The following is a 16,656-nucleotide window of genomic DNA, read 5'->3' as shown; positions in this document are numbered from 1 at the left end:
TTCCTGGTTTGAACCCCCAGACCAGAGTGGTGAAAGCTAGTTAAGGTCCTCTGCTAGTTAAGGTCCTCTGAAAGCTAGTTAAGGTCCTCTGCAGGAGAGGGTATGTGAGCTAGTGGGCTCCTAGGAGGGGATGCCTAGACCAGTGATGAAGCTGGGACTATGACTTAGCCCCTCCAACAGCACTGCACCAACCCCCAAGCCATGTGGTCCTAGGGTTGCCAACTCAATTGGGAAATTCGTGGAGATTTGGAGGGTGTAGCCTGGGGAATGCGGAGTTTGAGGAAGGCAGTTTTAAACTGGCTGCAGTTTTAAATTGTGTTTCATCATATTTATAAAACTTTATTTTATTGTGAAAGCACCAGGTCATTCCTGACCCATGGGGTGATGTCACATCCCGACGTTTACAAGGCAGACTTTGTTTGCGGGTTGGTTTGCCAGTGCCTTCCCCAGTCATCTTCCCTATCCCAGTCATCTTCCCCAGCCATCTTCCCTTTCCCAGTCATCTTCCCCAGCAAGCTGGGTCCTCATTTTACCGACCTCGGAAGGATGGAAGGCTGAGTCAGCCTTGAGCCAGCTACCTGAAACCGACTTCCGTTGGGATCGAACTCAGGTCATGAGCAGAGCTTGGACTGTAGTACTGCAGCTTACCACTCTGTGCCACGGGGCTCTTATTGTATTTATTTACTGTGTTTTTTAATTGTTCTTATTGTATTTTATAAATTGTTGTTAGCTGCTCTGAGCCCTGCTTTGTGGTGGGAGGACGGAATAGAAATTGAAATAAAATAAAATATAAAAGGGTTCATCCTCCAAGACAGCCATATTCTCCAAGGGAACTGATTTCTGTCACCTGGTGATCTCCAGGTTCCACCTGAACATTGGCAATCATGCGTGGACCCCCTTGCAACCTACCTGGTTTCCATAGGAGACCACACAGATCCTCTTGAGGTCGTGTTCCCCCCATTCATCTGGCCACTTCTCGTTCATCTCTTGCACTTTCTCAATCACTTGCATGACTTCAGAAGTGTTGATCCAAGAAACCTTTGAGGCGTCCCGCTCAGCAGAGCCCGCCACGTGACAGAACATGAGCGGGTGGAACTCTGGGTGAGGGGGGATCTTGCCCTTGGCATGAATGGCATCTCCCTTGCCAACATAGAAGTGCCTGGAGACGAAGTCAATGATGCTGGCAGTGGAGCGGTAGTTTTCGTTGAAGATGATCCTACTCTTCTTGGCCACTTCATGCTTCTCCTTCTGGTAGTACTGGAAGAGGCGGTTCAGTAGTGTATGGTCAGCCATCTGCTCGCCTCCGTGCAGGCAGAAGAGCTGCGGGGTCATCTGCATGTGGTCCCCTGCCAGGATGATGCGGGTCTTCAAAGTTGCAAGGCAGAGGGGGACCAGAGCTTCGCACTCCAGCATCTGAGCAGCCTCATCGATCAAGATGTGGCTGAAATAACCAGCAGACACTCCAAGCTCCTGGGAAAGCATGGCGGTGGTGATAATGATCTGGTGCCGATCCAACTCTTCCTTGGTGGGGAGACGAAAGGAATCCCGGTTGGTGGAGAGGCAGCAATAGCGCAGTGTGACTGGGTCGGTTGTATTGACCTTATGGGAAACATACTTTATCCTGAGTGGGATAGCCTCAGGGTGCCCGGATGCAATGTAGTCATGGAGGTATTCATTAATATAGATATCCGCTGCACTGGAAAAGAAGATGTACTTTCTGAAAATGCTATACCAATGTTTTAAAGATGTATAGGTGTTAACTAGGGTTGCCAGGTCACTCCTGCAACCAGCAGGTGGAGGGACTATCAGCAATGGGGTGAGGCCTAGGCCAGCGTCACAACGATGTCACCTGCAATCCAGTGACACCACTTCCAGCATGCACCAGAAGTGATGTCATCATAAGAACATAAGAAAAACCATGCTGGATCAGACCAAGGCCCATCAAGTCCAGCAATCTGTCCACACAGTGGCCAACCAGGTGCCTCGAGGAAGCCCCCAAACAAGACAACTGAGGCAGCCTGTGCTCCAAAGCACCTAATAGAATAGGCCTGCTCCTCTGATCCTGGAGAGAATAGGTATGCCTCATGACTGGTAGCCATTTTGACTAGTAGCCATGAATACCCCTCTCCTCCATGAACATGTCCACTTCCCTCTTAAAAGCCTTCCAGGTTGGCAGCCGTCACCTTATCCTGGGGCAGGGAGTTCCACAGTTTATGTGTTGTATGAAGAAATACTCCCTTTTATCAGTTTTGAACCTCTCGCCCTCCAGCTTCAGCAAATGACCCTGTGTTCTAGTATTATGAGAGAGGGAGATGTGGGGTGCTCTGGAATTCGGGCCAAACTCTACAGTAGAAGCCATTTTTACCATAGAGTTTTTGCCCAAATACCAGAGCATTGCCAGCAACGCAACAAAGTCACTTATATGTGCACTGGAAGTGACATTTCTGCATCACTGGTGATGTCACTGCAGTACTGGCCTACACCTCCCCCTCTTGATACGTCTTCCTGATGGGCAGCTGATCGGCGACAACTCTATGTGCAACCCATATCATTTTCAACTTTAATGTGTTATTTTATTTTTCTTTAAGAAGTTTAGAGTTTAGGGCCCAGGGGAAAAGGCCACAGGGCACGGGTGGAGCCTAAAGTGGACTGGGTTTGGGGAGGGACTCCAGCAGGAGAGGATGCCACAGAGTCCACCCTACAAAGCAGCCATTTCCCCCAGGGGAACTGATCTCTGTCATCTGGAAGTCCAGTGTAATTCCAGATCTACAGACCCTGCCTGGAGGTTGAGAACCCTAGATGAAACCAGGCCAAAGCTATTCCAACAGCAAAAGGCATTTAATCGGGTGAAAAACATCAGGTGAAACTTAACAATAAAGATCTTAAGTTGGTGCTGGAATGATATGTAAGAACATATTCCCTGTAGGAACCCATCTGCTGGGCATGGAGTAGTGGTCACTGGGGGTGTGGGGGGAAGGTAGTTGTGAATTTCCTGCATTGTGCAGGGGGTTGGACTAGATGACCCCGGAAGTCCCTTCCAACTCTATGATTCTATAACACACACACCCCAAATCTGCATTGAAAGCAGACCCACAATCCTTCGATCCAAATTACCTGTTGGTGTGGGTGCAGATCAAGACACGCGCCTGGGGCTGCTTGATGATCTCCAGGGTGGCCATGGCCAAGGTAAAGGTCTTCCCAGTCCCAAAAGGCCCATAAATCAGGAGTGGGGGCACCTGCCGGGCCCCAGATGCCTCCCCAGTGATGAAGGAGAGGGCCTGTTTCTGCTTCCAATTGCCCCTCTGCAGCTGCACCTGTCGTGGTATTTTGACACACAGACAATATTATGCATATTAATCCACATATTTCTAATGTTGTTTTAGTGGCATACATGCAAGCTTGAAAGAAGAAGAAAAAGAGTTGGTTTTTACATGCTGACTTTTTCTACCACTTAAGGGAGAATCAAACCAGCTTACAATCACCTTCCCTTCCCCTCCCACAACAGAAACCCTGTGAGGTAGGTGGGGCTGAGAGAGCTCTTAATAGAGCTGTGACTAGCCCAAGGTCACCCAGCTGGCTTCATGCATAGGAGTGGGGAAACCAACCCGGTTCACCAGATTAGCCTCCGCTGCTCATGTGGAGGAGTGGGGAATCAAACCCCGTTCTCCAGATCAGGGTCCACATGCTTCCCTGAATAAATTTCATCCCTAGTTCCTTGTTAAAATAAGATATGGTAAACAGTTTTTATGACCTCTCCAGGAGCTAGGGACTGCTTATCTAAAAATTTCAGTGGCCCTCAACAACTCGGTCAGAGTATAGTGGGAGTCAGCGTAATTGCTAGAGACTTTCGACATCCTTCATCTGTTATATGTCCTGGCTAATTTGCTCGAGTTGCAATTAGTTTTGCTTTGGAGATAGAAAGAATATAGCAGCAGGAAAGTGATGAGATAAAACCTGTAAGCTTCAATAATGACTTCATCCTTTGCTACAAACTCCTGTAATGTTTACTGATGGAAATTAATTAGACGTCTGTGGAACGCAGTTCAGAGAAGGATACTGGAATCTAGCTAGGCGAGGTCTCTTTTATACATTGGCTTGATTTATATATTGAGTCTCATTTATTTCAACTCAGAATTTTCCTTCATTTTATTTAGTGAATATCTTTACAAGTATGGAGGTGAATAGCTTATAAGATGTTAGTTGATTTATGCCTTATATCATTTTGTTTTCTGGATATGTCTGTGTAATCCTCACATTCATTATTAAGACATTTCTGCCTTAATAAAAAGAGTTAAACACTTTCAATAAAGCTAATTAACCCTTATGCGTGGATTTTTGCTTAGAGCTTAAGAATCTGAAGCCCAGAAAAGAAAATATACCGTGATGTTCAGAACGGATTCCTCTCAAAGGGAGTCTGTCTTAAAGCAGACCTGTTAGTTAGTAAAGAGATCTATTGTCCTGTGCTTCAGTTAAAGATACACTGTTATAATACCATGCAACTATGTACAGAGTAATTCCCCAAATTGGTGGTGGAATTAAGTCACAGCCCATTTATGGTGACCCCATAGGGTTTTCAAGGTAAGAGACCAACACAGGTGGTTTGCCATTACCTGCCCCTGCATAGCAACCCTGAACTTCCTTGTTGGTCTCCCATCCAATTACAGCTAGAGTATCCCTTATCTAGACATCCCATATCTGGACGGATCTGAAAACCAGACCCTTCGAGCCAACATGCAGGCAGATCCATGCCGCCTGCTTTCAGTGTTTCCTCTCACCTAAAAAAAATTAAATACAGTGTAGACTGCATCGTAGGTGGAGACTGAAAGCATGCCATTGTTAGTATGTTTGTGGTTGCTCTTGTTTAACAGCTGATACAGGTATTCTGGTGAGATAGTTACACCTTTGCTTTCTGATGGTTCAATGTACACAAAATTATTAAAAATATTGTTTAAAACTCCATTCAGGCTATGTGTATAAAATGTATATAAAACATAAATGAGTTTGGGTCCCATCCCCAAGATATCTCATTAAGGTAAAGGTACCCTGTGCAAGCACCGGGTCATTCCTGACCCATGGGGTGATGTTACATCCCGACATTTACTAGGCAGACTTTGTTTATGGGGTGGTTTGCCAGTGCCTTCCCCAGTCATCTTCCCTTTACCCCCAGTGAGCTGGGTACTCATTTGACTGACCTCAGAAGGATGGAAGGCTGAGTCGACCTTGAGCTGGCTACCTGAAACTGACATCCGTTGGGATCAAACTCAGGTCGTGAGCAGAGCTTGGACTGCAGTACTGCAGCCTACCACTCTGCGCCACAGGGCTCATTACATATATGCAAAAATTCCAAAATATTCCAATATATGGAAAGATCCAAAACACAGACGACTTCTGGTCCCAAGCAGCCCGCATAAAGGATACTCAACCTGTAATAACCAGGGCTGACCCTGCCTAGCTTCCAAGATCTGACAAGATTGGGCTAGCCTTAAGTGCCATCAAGTCACAATTTTTAAGGCACAAGACAAACAGAGGTGTAATTGCCTGCTTCTGTATAACAACCCTGGATTCCCATGCAAATACTAACTAACCCTGCTTAGCTTCTGCGGTCTGATAAGATTGGGCTAGCCTGGCCCATCCCCATCAGGACAATCCTCCTAATTAGATAGGAATAAATAAATCTGTTACTCACCTGCTCAAGAGGTCGTGGGACAGAGCAAGCAGCTACATCAGGAAGGACCAGCCGCACATCCAAGAGCTGATCGGCAGCATTATGCCACTGCCGAAACTGGAGCTGGTCAATTTGGAACTGAACTTCGACCTTGACGGTCGTCCCGCTTTTGAGGCCCAGGTCAGAGCAGCAACGCTTGGGGAGCAGGAGCGAAATGCTCCTCTCGGTGATTTCTTTGGTCTCTACACCAACCTCGTAGACGCGGTTGTTGGTGGGGGGGTCCAACGCTAAGAAGGCTGTATGGACGCAGCGGTGAAGCAGGTATCCCTCCTTGGAGTCGCAGGTCACTGAGCAAGGGGTGGGGATGTGAGCGTACAGCTCACCTGGAGGGGCAAACTTCATCCCCACGAAAGGGGTTTCTAACATCTGCTGAAGGGAGACAACAACTTGCAAGCTAAACCTGAGTCAGAGAGGGGGAAGAAGCAGCAGAGACAGGAACGGGGGAAAGAGTGAGAAAGCGAGGCAGAGAAAGGGGACATGTGTTAGCTTTAGCCTTCAGAGATTGAGTATCTCAAACAATCTTCCTTAAACACCAATGTGCTAATTGTAGCTGAAGCTATCGTGGAGTTCATAAGAAGAGGCAATTGTGAGCCACTTTGATACTTCTTTTTGTAGAGAAAAAGTGGGGTGTAAAAACCAACTCTTCTGGCCTGTAGCTAGCTTTTAGCAGCCCTACAAAGACTGAATTATGACATGGGAGGGAATCCTCTTGTGGCTTTAGTTTATTTATTTATATGCTGATTTTGTGAACTTAGGCAGATCATGAGAGGGAGGGCAGGAAGGGTTGTGTCAGTGCTCGGCTCTCATGGCCCTTTCTTACATGACCAGGGTAATGCCGATCACTACTTTGGGGTCAAGAAGCAATTTTCCTCCAGGCCAGATTGGCCAGGGATCCTGGAAAGTTTTGTTGCCATCTTCTGCACATGGAGCAGGGGGTCACACTAGATGACCCTGGAAGTCCCTTCCAACTCTATGTTTTGAAAAGAAACCTGTTTTCAATAAGTTTGGGGCAGAGTCTGAATGGAGGGAAACAAAGATTTCATATGGGAATGTTGAATATCTGGGCATGGAGTAGGGGTCACTGGGGGTGTGGTGGGGGGGAGGAAGTTGTGAAATTCCTGCATTGTGCAGGGGGTTGGACTAGATGATCCTGGTGGTCCCTTCCAACTCTATGGTTCAATTATTCTAATGTTGCTTTATTTGTACCTTCCCAGACACCTTTAGTATTTAAGGTTTATTTTATATAGCTATGGTGTTTAAAAATATTTTTGCAAACCACCTTGAGCATATGGTTGCCAGCTCCGAGTTGATAAATTCCTGGAGATTTGGGGATGGAGCCTGGGGAGGGGGAGTTGGGATGGGGAGGGACCTCAGTGGGGTCTAGTGCCATAGGGTACACCCTTCTCCAAAGCAGCCATTTTCTCCAAGGGAACAGATCCCTGTTGCCTGAAGATCAGTTGTAACGCTAGGAGATCTCCAGGCCTCACCTGGAGGTTGGCAACCCTGGGCATATGCTAAAAACTGGCCAGGTATAACTATTTTACACACATAATGCCTGTTAAGACTGGTGAGCCAGAAGGCCATGTAGATAAGAGCTGATCTCCATGCTTCCGATGCTCACGCTAAACTTTAAACCCATCCCACTGCAGATTCTGAGATAGAAGTTAAAAACCCTGAAATGTCAGGCCAAGACTTGACAACCCTAGTCCGATAAATGCAAGTTTGAGATATAAGGCTGGGATGCTGAAAAAATCCCAGAATGTTGGAGACCCGTGATCTTTAGTTTAGTTGGGTTTTGGACCACTTTTTAATTAAAAAGTCCCCAAGGCAGCTACAACACACTAAAAATCAGCAACAGGTCCATAAAAATCAATACTACGTAGTAAAAACCAATAGAGCCCCCTTCTCACACCAATTCTTATTGATCTAGCTCAGTGGTTCCCAAACGTTTTGGGCCACCCCCCCCCCTTGGTTTCACAAACTCAACCCCAGCGCCCCCTACCCCATCCTATAAAAAGCATTATTCAAAATAGGGGTTTGCATGACGCACTGAAGATAATAACGTTAAAATTTCAACACACTAACAATTAATTGCACATCTATTAAAAAACAAATTAAAACTTTTTAGTTGAAACTTATTCAGCAAAACCGATTAACTTGACATCCAGCGGTACCAGCTCTTCAAAGTCTGGAAAAAAATTCTGATCGTTTCCTCCAAGTTTGCCAGCATGGTGCCATAGCTTGATCTACTGTTAATTAGTGAACAACACAGTTGAAGGGGACCACCTCTAGCGCCCCCCTGCTGCCCCCTTGCCTCTTAGTGTCCCCCTAGGTAATCCCACCGCCCCCCAGGGGGTGGTACTGCCCACTTTGGGAACTACTGATCTAGCTGCTTAAGGGATGCCCACAGAAGACACCTGCGAGTGTGATCTTGCTACAGCTACTACTCACTTTGCGATCAGAGCTCGCTCCGCCTCTTCCTCCCTGAACAGAAAGTTGTGCATTTGCTCACGGTAGTTGAAGAGGGTGATTGGCTGTCTCTCAGCACCATGCTGGAAATCCAGGGAGAGCGACCGGATCTTGTACTTGGCCAGCAGTTCCAGCTCCTTACTGGTGCGCGGCACGCTGGGCACAACCACTCGGTTGCCGCTGTGCCACCGTTCGAAGTCGACAAACTGGCTATCTTGCTCTCCCGCCGGATCCACGCGCCAGTAAGCTTCTTTCTTGCCAATCTTAGCCTGGAGCTTCTGCACCAACACTGGACGGCTGCCAAAGTCGAACACTAGCCATTGCTCGTAGACGCCGAAAGTGCAGCATTCAACAGATACCCGTATCTCAGAAACTGGCGGAGACGTGGGCAGAAGCTTGAATCTTTCTCCCGAGGCATAAGTGAGACCTCGGGAGAGCCCGTCCCCTGCTAGGAAGAAATTGGCACCAGGGGTTCTCTTCAACAGAGCCACATGCTTGAGGGGCTTCTGAAATTGGGAGGAAACAGCATCATCAGCACTAAAGAGAAACACAACCCCACACACACATAAACACACCAGCAAGGAGACAGTGTGGTCTTGTGGTGTAATGGTTAGTCGCAAGAGGCCCTGGGTTCCAATCCCGGCTGTCATGAAACTCACCAGGAGATCTTGAGACACTACCTCTCAGCCTAGCCTCCTTTGCAGTGTTGTTGTGAAGATAAAATGGGGAGGGAAAGAATAAGAGTTGGTTTTTCTATGCCAACTTTCTCTACCACTTAAGGAAGACTTAAACCGGCTTACAATCACCTTCCCCTCCCCACAAAAGACAACCTGTGAGGTAGGTGGGGCTGAGAGCTCTAAGAGAGCTGTGACTAGCCCAAGGTCACCCAGCTGGCTTCATGTGGAGGAGTGGGGAAACAAATCCAGTTCACCAGATTAGCCTCCGCCACTCATGTGGAGGAGTGGGGAATCAAACCTGGTTCCCCAGATCAGAGTCCACCGCGCCAAACCACCACTCTTAACCACTACGCAGGATAAAAATATACTAGGCAGACAGAGGGGTGCAGTGAGAGCATGTTTAGTTCATAATCCTGAGGCCTGTGGCTTCTGACAGACAGATTCATGAAGGATTGGGCCATCAGCTATGAGGGCTAAGCAGAACCTCCATGTTCAAAAGTAGTGTACTTCTGAATATTAGTTCCTGGAAGAAGAAGTGGGGGTAAAGTTATTCTGCTTGTGGATTTCCCAGAGGCATTTGGGAGCAAGAACAGGCCTTTGGCCAGATCCAGCAAAGCTTGTCTTTTGTTCTTGTGGTAACTACTCCCGGCTATGGCCTAGCCATCCAGAGTTCACAAGCACAGAGCAGGAACATACCACGTAACACAAATTTGCACACCTGGATGCTGTGCAACTACTGTATATGTGCAAAAAAAAACCAGACAGAGATGCCATCCAACTGTAGCAGGGCTCAAAGTGAGGTCCTAAGAAATTACTAAACAGCCTCTAGCCTGTGTTTCACACTTACCTGGGAATGAACCAGGAAAACCCACTGGTATTGCATCTTCTTCTCCTCTGACTGCATTTGCAGCGGCTGCTGACAGGTAACGGACACACCGTCAACCTGTTCCGATATCTGATGGAAGAGGTGACAGCTGTTTGTTAGGAATACCCTAGCTTTGGATTTTGAGTATTGCACAGGGAAATGCACTATAAGGCCCCGTCTGTCTCTAGAGGAGCAATCTGAAGAAGATTTACTCAAAAGTAAGTTATTTCATGGGACATTCTCAGGAAAGCCCCCATAAAATTGTAGCTTAGGTCTCCTATCCAGGCACTGATCAAGACGGAAGAAGAAGAAGAGTTGGTTTTTATATGCCGACTTTCTCTCCCACTTAAGGAAGAATCAAACCAGCTTACAATCACCTTCCCTTCCCCTCCTCAGCTCAGGGAAGAGGCTGTAGCTCAGTTTATAGAGCATCTGCTTGGCATGCAGAAGGTCCCAGGTTCAATCCCCGGCATCTCCAGTTAAAGGAACCAGGCAAGTAGGTGATGGGAAAGACCTCTGCCTGAGACCCTGGAGAGTCGCTGCCGGTCTGAGTAGACAATACTGACTTTGATGGACCAAGGGTCTGATTCAGTATAAGGCAGCTTCATGTGTTCTTCTTTAGAAAGGAAATGTAAACCGCAAAGGATGCACAGACCTCAAGGGGCTGTGGCTCAGTGTCAGAGCATCTGCTAGGCATGCAAAAGGTCACAGGTTCAATCCCCGGCATCTCCAGTTAAAGGGGCTAAGCGAGTAGGTGATGTGAAAGACCTCTGCCTGCGACCTTGGAGAGCCACTGCCACAGGATGCTGGTTTACATGGCTTTTTAAAGTAAGACAACTTCAAGGATGGGTGGTTTGCCTGTCAGCTGCTTCCCAGCATGGTGAAATGGAACCTCCATGAACTGTGGCAGTGAATCTATGAGTGCCACTTGTAGAGGAAAAACACCAAGGCAGAACTATTGCCTGCAAGCCCTGCGTGACGGTTTTCAAGAATCATCTGGCTGAAAAGAGGATGCTGCACTAGGCAACTCTTGAGTCTGATCCCGCAGTGGCTTTTCTTGCTATTTTCCCAAAATGCAAACCTTCTACTAGGGAGGAGACACTCAAATTTCCGTTCCCAGCCAAGCACTTACAATTAAGACCTCGTTGTGGCTTTGTTGGTATTCCGCAAGAAGTCGATCCTGGTAAGACAGGAGGCCCCCCTCCTTGGCGGACTTCTTATTTTCCTCTGCCACTTTAGCCCTCTGGATCCACTCTTCGAGCTCCTCCGGGGAGTGGGCCTTTGTGCAGTCTTGCCCATATTCGCAGATTTCAGCTCTGTGGGGAGAAACCAGCCCAAAGAAAAATTACACAAAAGGATAAACATTCACCTTCCTTCCACTTTGCCCAGCGTTGGAAGGCCAGGCGAGAAGATTTCCCTTTACCCAAGCTACTAAGAGAAGTTTTATTCTGTCCTTTGGGTTGGCTGTCCCTTCTTTTCTGGCCCATATCTCCTTCAATGGCTGTTTTTATGCGGTAAGATTTTTAATGCAGGGTAGCTCTAGCAATCGCCAGACTCTACAATAAGATTACCATGGAGTTTCGGGCAAATTGGTTCTTGTAGGTTATCCGGGCTGTGTGACCGTGGTCTTGGTATTTTCTTTCCTGACGTTTCGCCCGCAGCTGTGGCAGGCATCTTCAGAGGAGTAACCCTGAAGGACCATGTCTCTCAGTGTCAAGTGTGTAGGAAGAGTAATATATAGTCAGAACCCAACCCCCTTCTGACTATATATTACTCTTCCTACACACTTGACACTGAAGAGACACTGTCCTTCAGTGTGACTCCTCTGAAGATGCCTGCCACAGCTGCTGGCGAAACGTCAGGAAAGAAAATACCAAGACCACGGTCACACAGCCCGGATAACCTACGAGACCCAATGAACTCTGACAGTGAAAGCCTTCGACAATATTTCTGGCAAATGTTAGAGCTACCCTTATCGTTTCCAGGTAGCTCTAAGAATTGTTGGAAACTCTATAGCCAGAACTTCCGCTAAGTAGCTGAGGCCTTATTTTTCTTTTTAAGTCTTCTCTTCAGGATGATCATGCCCGCCCCCTTGGCCCCAGTTTCCACCCACCAATCAGCTGACAAAATGGGAACCCTATGGGCTTCCTCTTTTCTCTGCTTAATTGGACCCCTCCTGTTATTTAGAAGAACAGTTGGTTTTTATATGCCGATTTTCTCTACCACTTAAGGAAGAATCAAGCCAGCTTACAATCGCCTTCCCTTCCCCACAACAGACACTCTGTGAGGTTAGTAGGGCTAAGAGAGCTCTAAGAGAGCTGTGACTAGCCCAAAGTCACCCAGCTGGTCTTAGAATCATAGAATGATAGAGATGGAAGGGACCACCAGGGTCATCTAGTCCAACCCCCTGCACAATGTGGGAATTTCACAACTACCTCCCTACACACAAACACAGTGACCCCTACTCCATGCCCAGAAGATGGCCAAGATGCCCTCCCTCCCATGAACTCCCTCATAGAATCATCACTGCTGACAGATGGCCATCTCGTCTCTGCTTAAAAACCTCCAGGGAAGGAGCACTTACCACCTCCCGAGGAATGTGGAGTGGGGAATCAAACCCGGTTCTCCAGATTAGAGTCCACTGCTCCAAGCCACCGCTGTTAACCACTACACCTCGCTGGCTATCTCCACACCACCGCTTCAGATCCCTGCTCCAGGTGGGTTACAGTTAAAAGATGCAGATGGCAGCATAAGAAAGAATTGCAGAAACAGTCGGGCTTACCGTCTACACAGAGCAAAGGTCTTCAGGCCGTAGGGAGGGGCCCGGTGGTTCCACTGGACCACAGTATCCATGGCAATCATCTGTGCATGCTCCACTGAGGAGCAGTGGTTCTCAAAGCTCTCCTGGGAGCCGAAGGTGACCAGGCATACTCTGCAGTAGAACTGGACTTTGGGCTGCTCAGGTGGCCCTTCCGGCTTGCCGTCCACCAAAGGGGACAGAAGATCTGAGCGCAGCAAACCATGGGTCTGCTCTGCCTCCCACACAGCCATTTCCACATCGCTATGAGCATAGGTGCACCGATATGCCCCATGCTTGCATGGTTTCCTGGCAGAGATGTATATGCAGTAACTCGGTTTCTCTACGTTTGGGGGGCGGGGGCGGATTTCCGTGTACTGCTCCTTCATCTTGCCGTTCGTGACCACGTGGACCAGAAGGGCTACCCAGTGACTGGCACAGGTCCGATTCGAGTCCTTGGGGGAGATCTTAGGGGGACTCTGATTAAAGCACGACATGCAAATCTCCTGGAAAGCACCTCCAAACTCGCTCCGGATTTCCTCCGAGATGCTTTCTCGCGCCGGCACGGAAAGACCGTTCGCAAGACCGGCGGTTTGAGCCTGCCGCACAAGTGTTTTCAGAAGATGCCTTTCAATGCCCGTCTGCTTCTCAAACGTCCACACCACCACCTCTTCGTGGCACCAAGCAAAGGTGCAGTAGTTCCGGTGCCTGGGGCAGCCGGAGCCTGCCACGTAATACCGGCACACTGCGTACCTGGCTGGCTGAGGGAAGCCAGGTCTCCTGCCAACCTTCCGCCAGGATTTCCCACTGGAGCCCTTCCGCCTGGCAAGGAGGATTTCCATCATGCATTTGTGTTCCACCTCCTTCAGCCGATAGGTGCTCTCGTTCTCCTGCAGGCTGCATTTTGAGCAAACCAGACGTAGCTCCAGCTGTTCCAGGAGACCATCCAGTGGAGACGGGACCACCCCGTTCTTCCGGGGCATCTTCTAGAAAGTCCTAATAAACCCAGTCAATAAAGGTCTTTGATTCAGCGCTTGAGACCACTGTGGATGATTGGCATGAGGGTTCCCAGTTCAATTCTTAGTCACAAAATCCTAAAATGTTTTTTAAAAAAGAACAAAGTTGAAAGAAGAAGCCTGTAACTCTCCTTCTCAAATGCACATTGGAAGTGCCCTACACTGAGTCAGATCCTTGATCTGTCAACTGCAGTATGTTTTCCAGGAGTCCCCAACACAGTGCCCATGGGCATCGTGGTGTCCACCAACACCTTTCCTGGGACTTGCCCAGTGTTTGCAGAAAGTGGGCAGGGGCTCAGCAAGGCTTCTGATTGGCCTCTAGAGATGTGATGGGCTGTGAGATTTTCAAATAACGTTGTGACTGAAGGTATACTGTGGCAGCCATTTTGTGGCCAGCTCATCCTCACACACAAGCACATGAAGCTGCTTTATATTGAATCAGACCATCGGTCCATCAAAGTCAGTATCGTCTACTCAGACTGGCAGCTGGTCTCCAGCGTAGTAGAAAAGAGCAAGAGTCCAGTAGCACCTAAGGTACTACTGCAGACAGACTAACACGCCTACCCACTGTGAATGGTCTCCAGCGTGTTAGGTATAGGTCTTTCACAGCAGCTGCTACCTGATCTTTCAAATGGAGATGCCGGGGATTGAACCTGGGACCTTCTGTATGCTAAGCAGATGCTCTACCACTGAGCCAAAGCCCCTTCTGCAGAAGCCATTTTGTGGCTGCCCCCACCACACTGTCAGAATTTCAAAGGTGCCCACAGGCTCAACAAAGTTGGGAACCCTAGTCTATTCCATCTAGTAACAGCTCTCCAGCATCACTGGCACATATCTTTTCTAACTCTATCGGGGCGGCAGCTCTGTGGAAGGGTCTCTACTTGGCACGCAGGAGGTCCCAGTTTCAGTCCCCAGCATCTCCAGCTACTAGGGTCAAGTTGCAGGTGACGTGAAGGACCTTACCTTGTGATCCTCAAGAGCTGCTGCCAGTCTGAGTAGACAACACTGACCTTGATGGACCAATGGTCCAATTTGGTGCAAGGCTGTTCTGTGTGTGCATGTGAGATTCTTCCAGCTTGAGATGCTGGGTAACAAACCTGGGATGTTCTACATGAAAGGCAAGGGTTCAAAAACAAAAAAAATCCAACTGCTCTTAATGCCACCAGCTTTGTAGAATCCCAGTTGTCCTGCCAAGGCAGGAAAAAAAATCCCAAAATCTACCCAACCATCCAGCCTGCTGGGGAATTACAGCATTTGCCTGTTCGTTAACAATCCTTCAAAGCTCTGTGTTCACCTGGAAACTTCATGACCAGAGGTTAAGGTTACTCAGTAGCTAAAGAAAAGGTGTGTTCCAGATGGCCTAGGCTAGCCTGATCTCATCAGATATCGGAAGCTAAACACGGTCAGACCTCGTACTTGGATGGGAGACCATTACGGAAGTCCATAGTTGCTACGCAGAGGCAGGCAATCACCATCACCAGATCTTGGAAGCTAAGCAGGGTAGGCCCTCATTAAGACTTGGATGGGAGACCACCAAGGAAGTCCACGGTTGCTACACAGAGGCAGGCGATGGCATTCCACCTCTGACCTGACCTGGCTGGCCCAGGCTAGCCTAATCTCATCAGATCTGGGAAGCTAAGCAGGGACCTTCCTGGGTAATACTTGGATGGGAGGCCACCAAGGAAGTCCGGGGTCACTACGCAGAGGCAGGCAATGGCCAACCACCTCTGTTTGTCTCTCGCCTTGAAAACCCTCCAAGGTCACCCTAAGTCGGCCGCGGCTTGACGGCACTTTCCAGCACCGTCCCAGAAGAGAGTAGTAGCACTGAAGGGGAGGAAAGCCCAGGACTTCAAAGCTGGACATCACATCATAGGTTGGCTAAACCCCCAAAAAACTACACACATCAAGCTGAAAAGGCGAACTACTAATGTTGAGAGTATCCCTTCAGAGATTTACAAAAGGGACAGGCAAAGATCCATCCTGCCTGCCAGCTACCAAACAAAGCTAACCTTTGAAGCACCCTAATCAAACATCGGCTTGCCCCGCCCAGAGTTCCTACAGCCCCAAAGAGATCCACCTCTTAACCATACAAGCCTTTTTATTTTCTTTTGACCCAGAACAGCAGCCTGATCTTGATCAGAACCGCTGCTTTTTGGTTTCAGCTCCTTGCTGGGCAGCTCCGTCTCAGACTCCACGTGACGCTCGGTTGAGTAGCCCCCTCCTTCCAAGGTTAATTTTTTTCAAAATGCAAAGCAGCTTTGGACGGATTAGCCCAGGCGGAAGGGCTACTTAACTCTGTCCCACCTTATCGCTTGGCTGATTCCTATGCTGCAAACGTTTCAAAACTTCCTGGTCTGAAAAACCTTTGAGCGAACGCTCCGAAAAGAACTTTAAACAGGAAAAAAAAAACTTAAAGCTTAGCTAAAGGTATTACATGGGTTTTATGTTTGGATTTTGCCTGCACCAACCAAAACAGTTACCAGGGTTTTGTTTTTAAATAAAGGCTACACAGTCACAATTTCCCCATAACAAAAAGTGCTATGCTTGTTCATAAGAACAGCCAAATTGTCCCAAAAATGTTAGCAAACGTTTGCATTCCCTAATTATTTATGGGATGTGGATCTCTAGTTATGAGGATTGGGGTGGGGTTGCCAATTCTGCATTGGGAAATTCCTGGAGCTTTGGGAGGTGAAGCCTGGGGGAAACAGGGTTTGGAGAAGGGTGGGCCCTCAGCGGGGCACAGTGCCATAGAGTCCACCCTCCAAAGCAGCCATTTTCTCCAGGGAACTGCTCTCTGCAGCCAGAAGATCCACGGTTCTGAGTTGCTAACTCTGTGATAGGCAGTTCTGAACACAAATGAATACCATTAAGCTGTTGTGGCTCATTGGTAGAGCATCTGCTCGACATGCAGAAGGGCCCAGATTCAATCCCTGGCATCTCCAGTTAAAGGGACTAGGCAAGTAGGTGATGTGAAAGACCTCTACCTGAGACCCTGAAGAGCCACTGCCGGTCTGAGTAGACAATATTGACTTTGATGGACCAAGGGTCTGATACAGTATAAGGCAGCTTCATGTGTTCTACCGAATCAGGCTATTGCTCTGTCAAGG

At 48.2% G+C, this 16,656-nt stretch overlaps 1 protein-coding gene across 1 annotated transcript in view; it reads right to left on the bottom strand.

Annotated features, from left to right (window-relative positions):
* The window catches only part of HELZ2 (helicase with zinc finger 2), a 36,992-nt gene extending 24,190 nt beyond the window's left edge, over window positions 1-12,802 (bottom strand). The window contains exons 1-7 of the mRNA XM_056844912.1: window positions 12,519-12,802; window positions 10,869-11,052; window positions 9,719-9,826; window positions 8,177-8,700; window positions 5,687-6,125; window positions 3,115-3,314; window positions 910-1,696 (exon numbers count right to left, since the gene is read on the bottom strand). Of these exons, the coding sequence (XP_056700890.1) occupies window positions 910-1,696; window positions 3,115-3,314; window positions 5,687-6,125; window positions 8,177-8,700; window positions 9,719-9,826; window positions 10,869-11,052; window positions 12,519-12,787 (2,511 nt within the window). The 5' untranslated portion in view covers window positions 12,788-12,802. The remainder of the gene's footprint in view (window positions 1-909; window positions 1,697-3,114; window positions 3,315-5,686; window positions 6,126-8,176; window positions 8,701-9,718; window positions 9,827-10,868; window positions 11,053-12,518) is intronic.
* Between the last annotated feature and the right edge of the window lie 3,854 nt (window positions 12,803-16,656).

The sequence above is a fragment of the Euleptes europaea genome, chromosome 2 (assembly GCF_029931775.1).
Source record: "Euleptes europaea isolate rEulEur1 chromosome 2, rEulEur1.hap1, whole genome shotgun sequence".
Classification (NCBI taxonomy): domain Eukaryota; kingdom Metazoa; phylum Chordata; class Lepidosauria; order Squamata; family Sphaerodactylidae; genus Euleptes; species Euleptes europaea.
The sequence above is the reverse complement of the archived record's forward strand: the minus strand, read 5'-3'. Positions and strand labels throughout refer to the sequence as shown.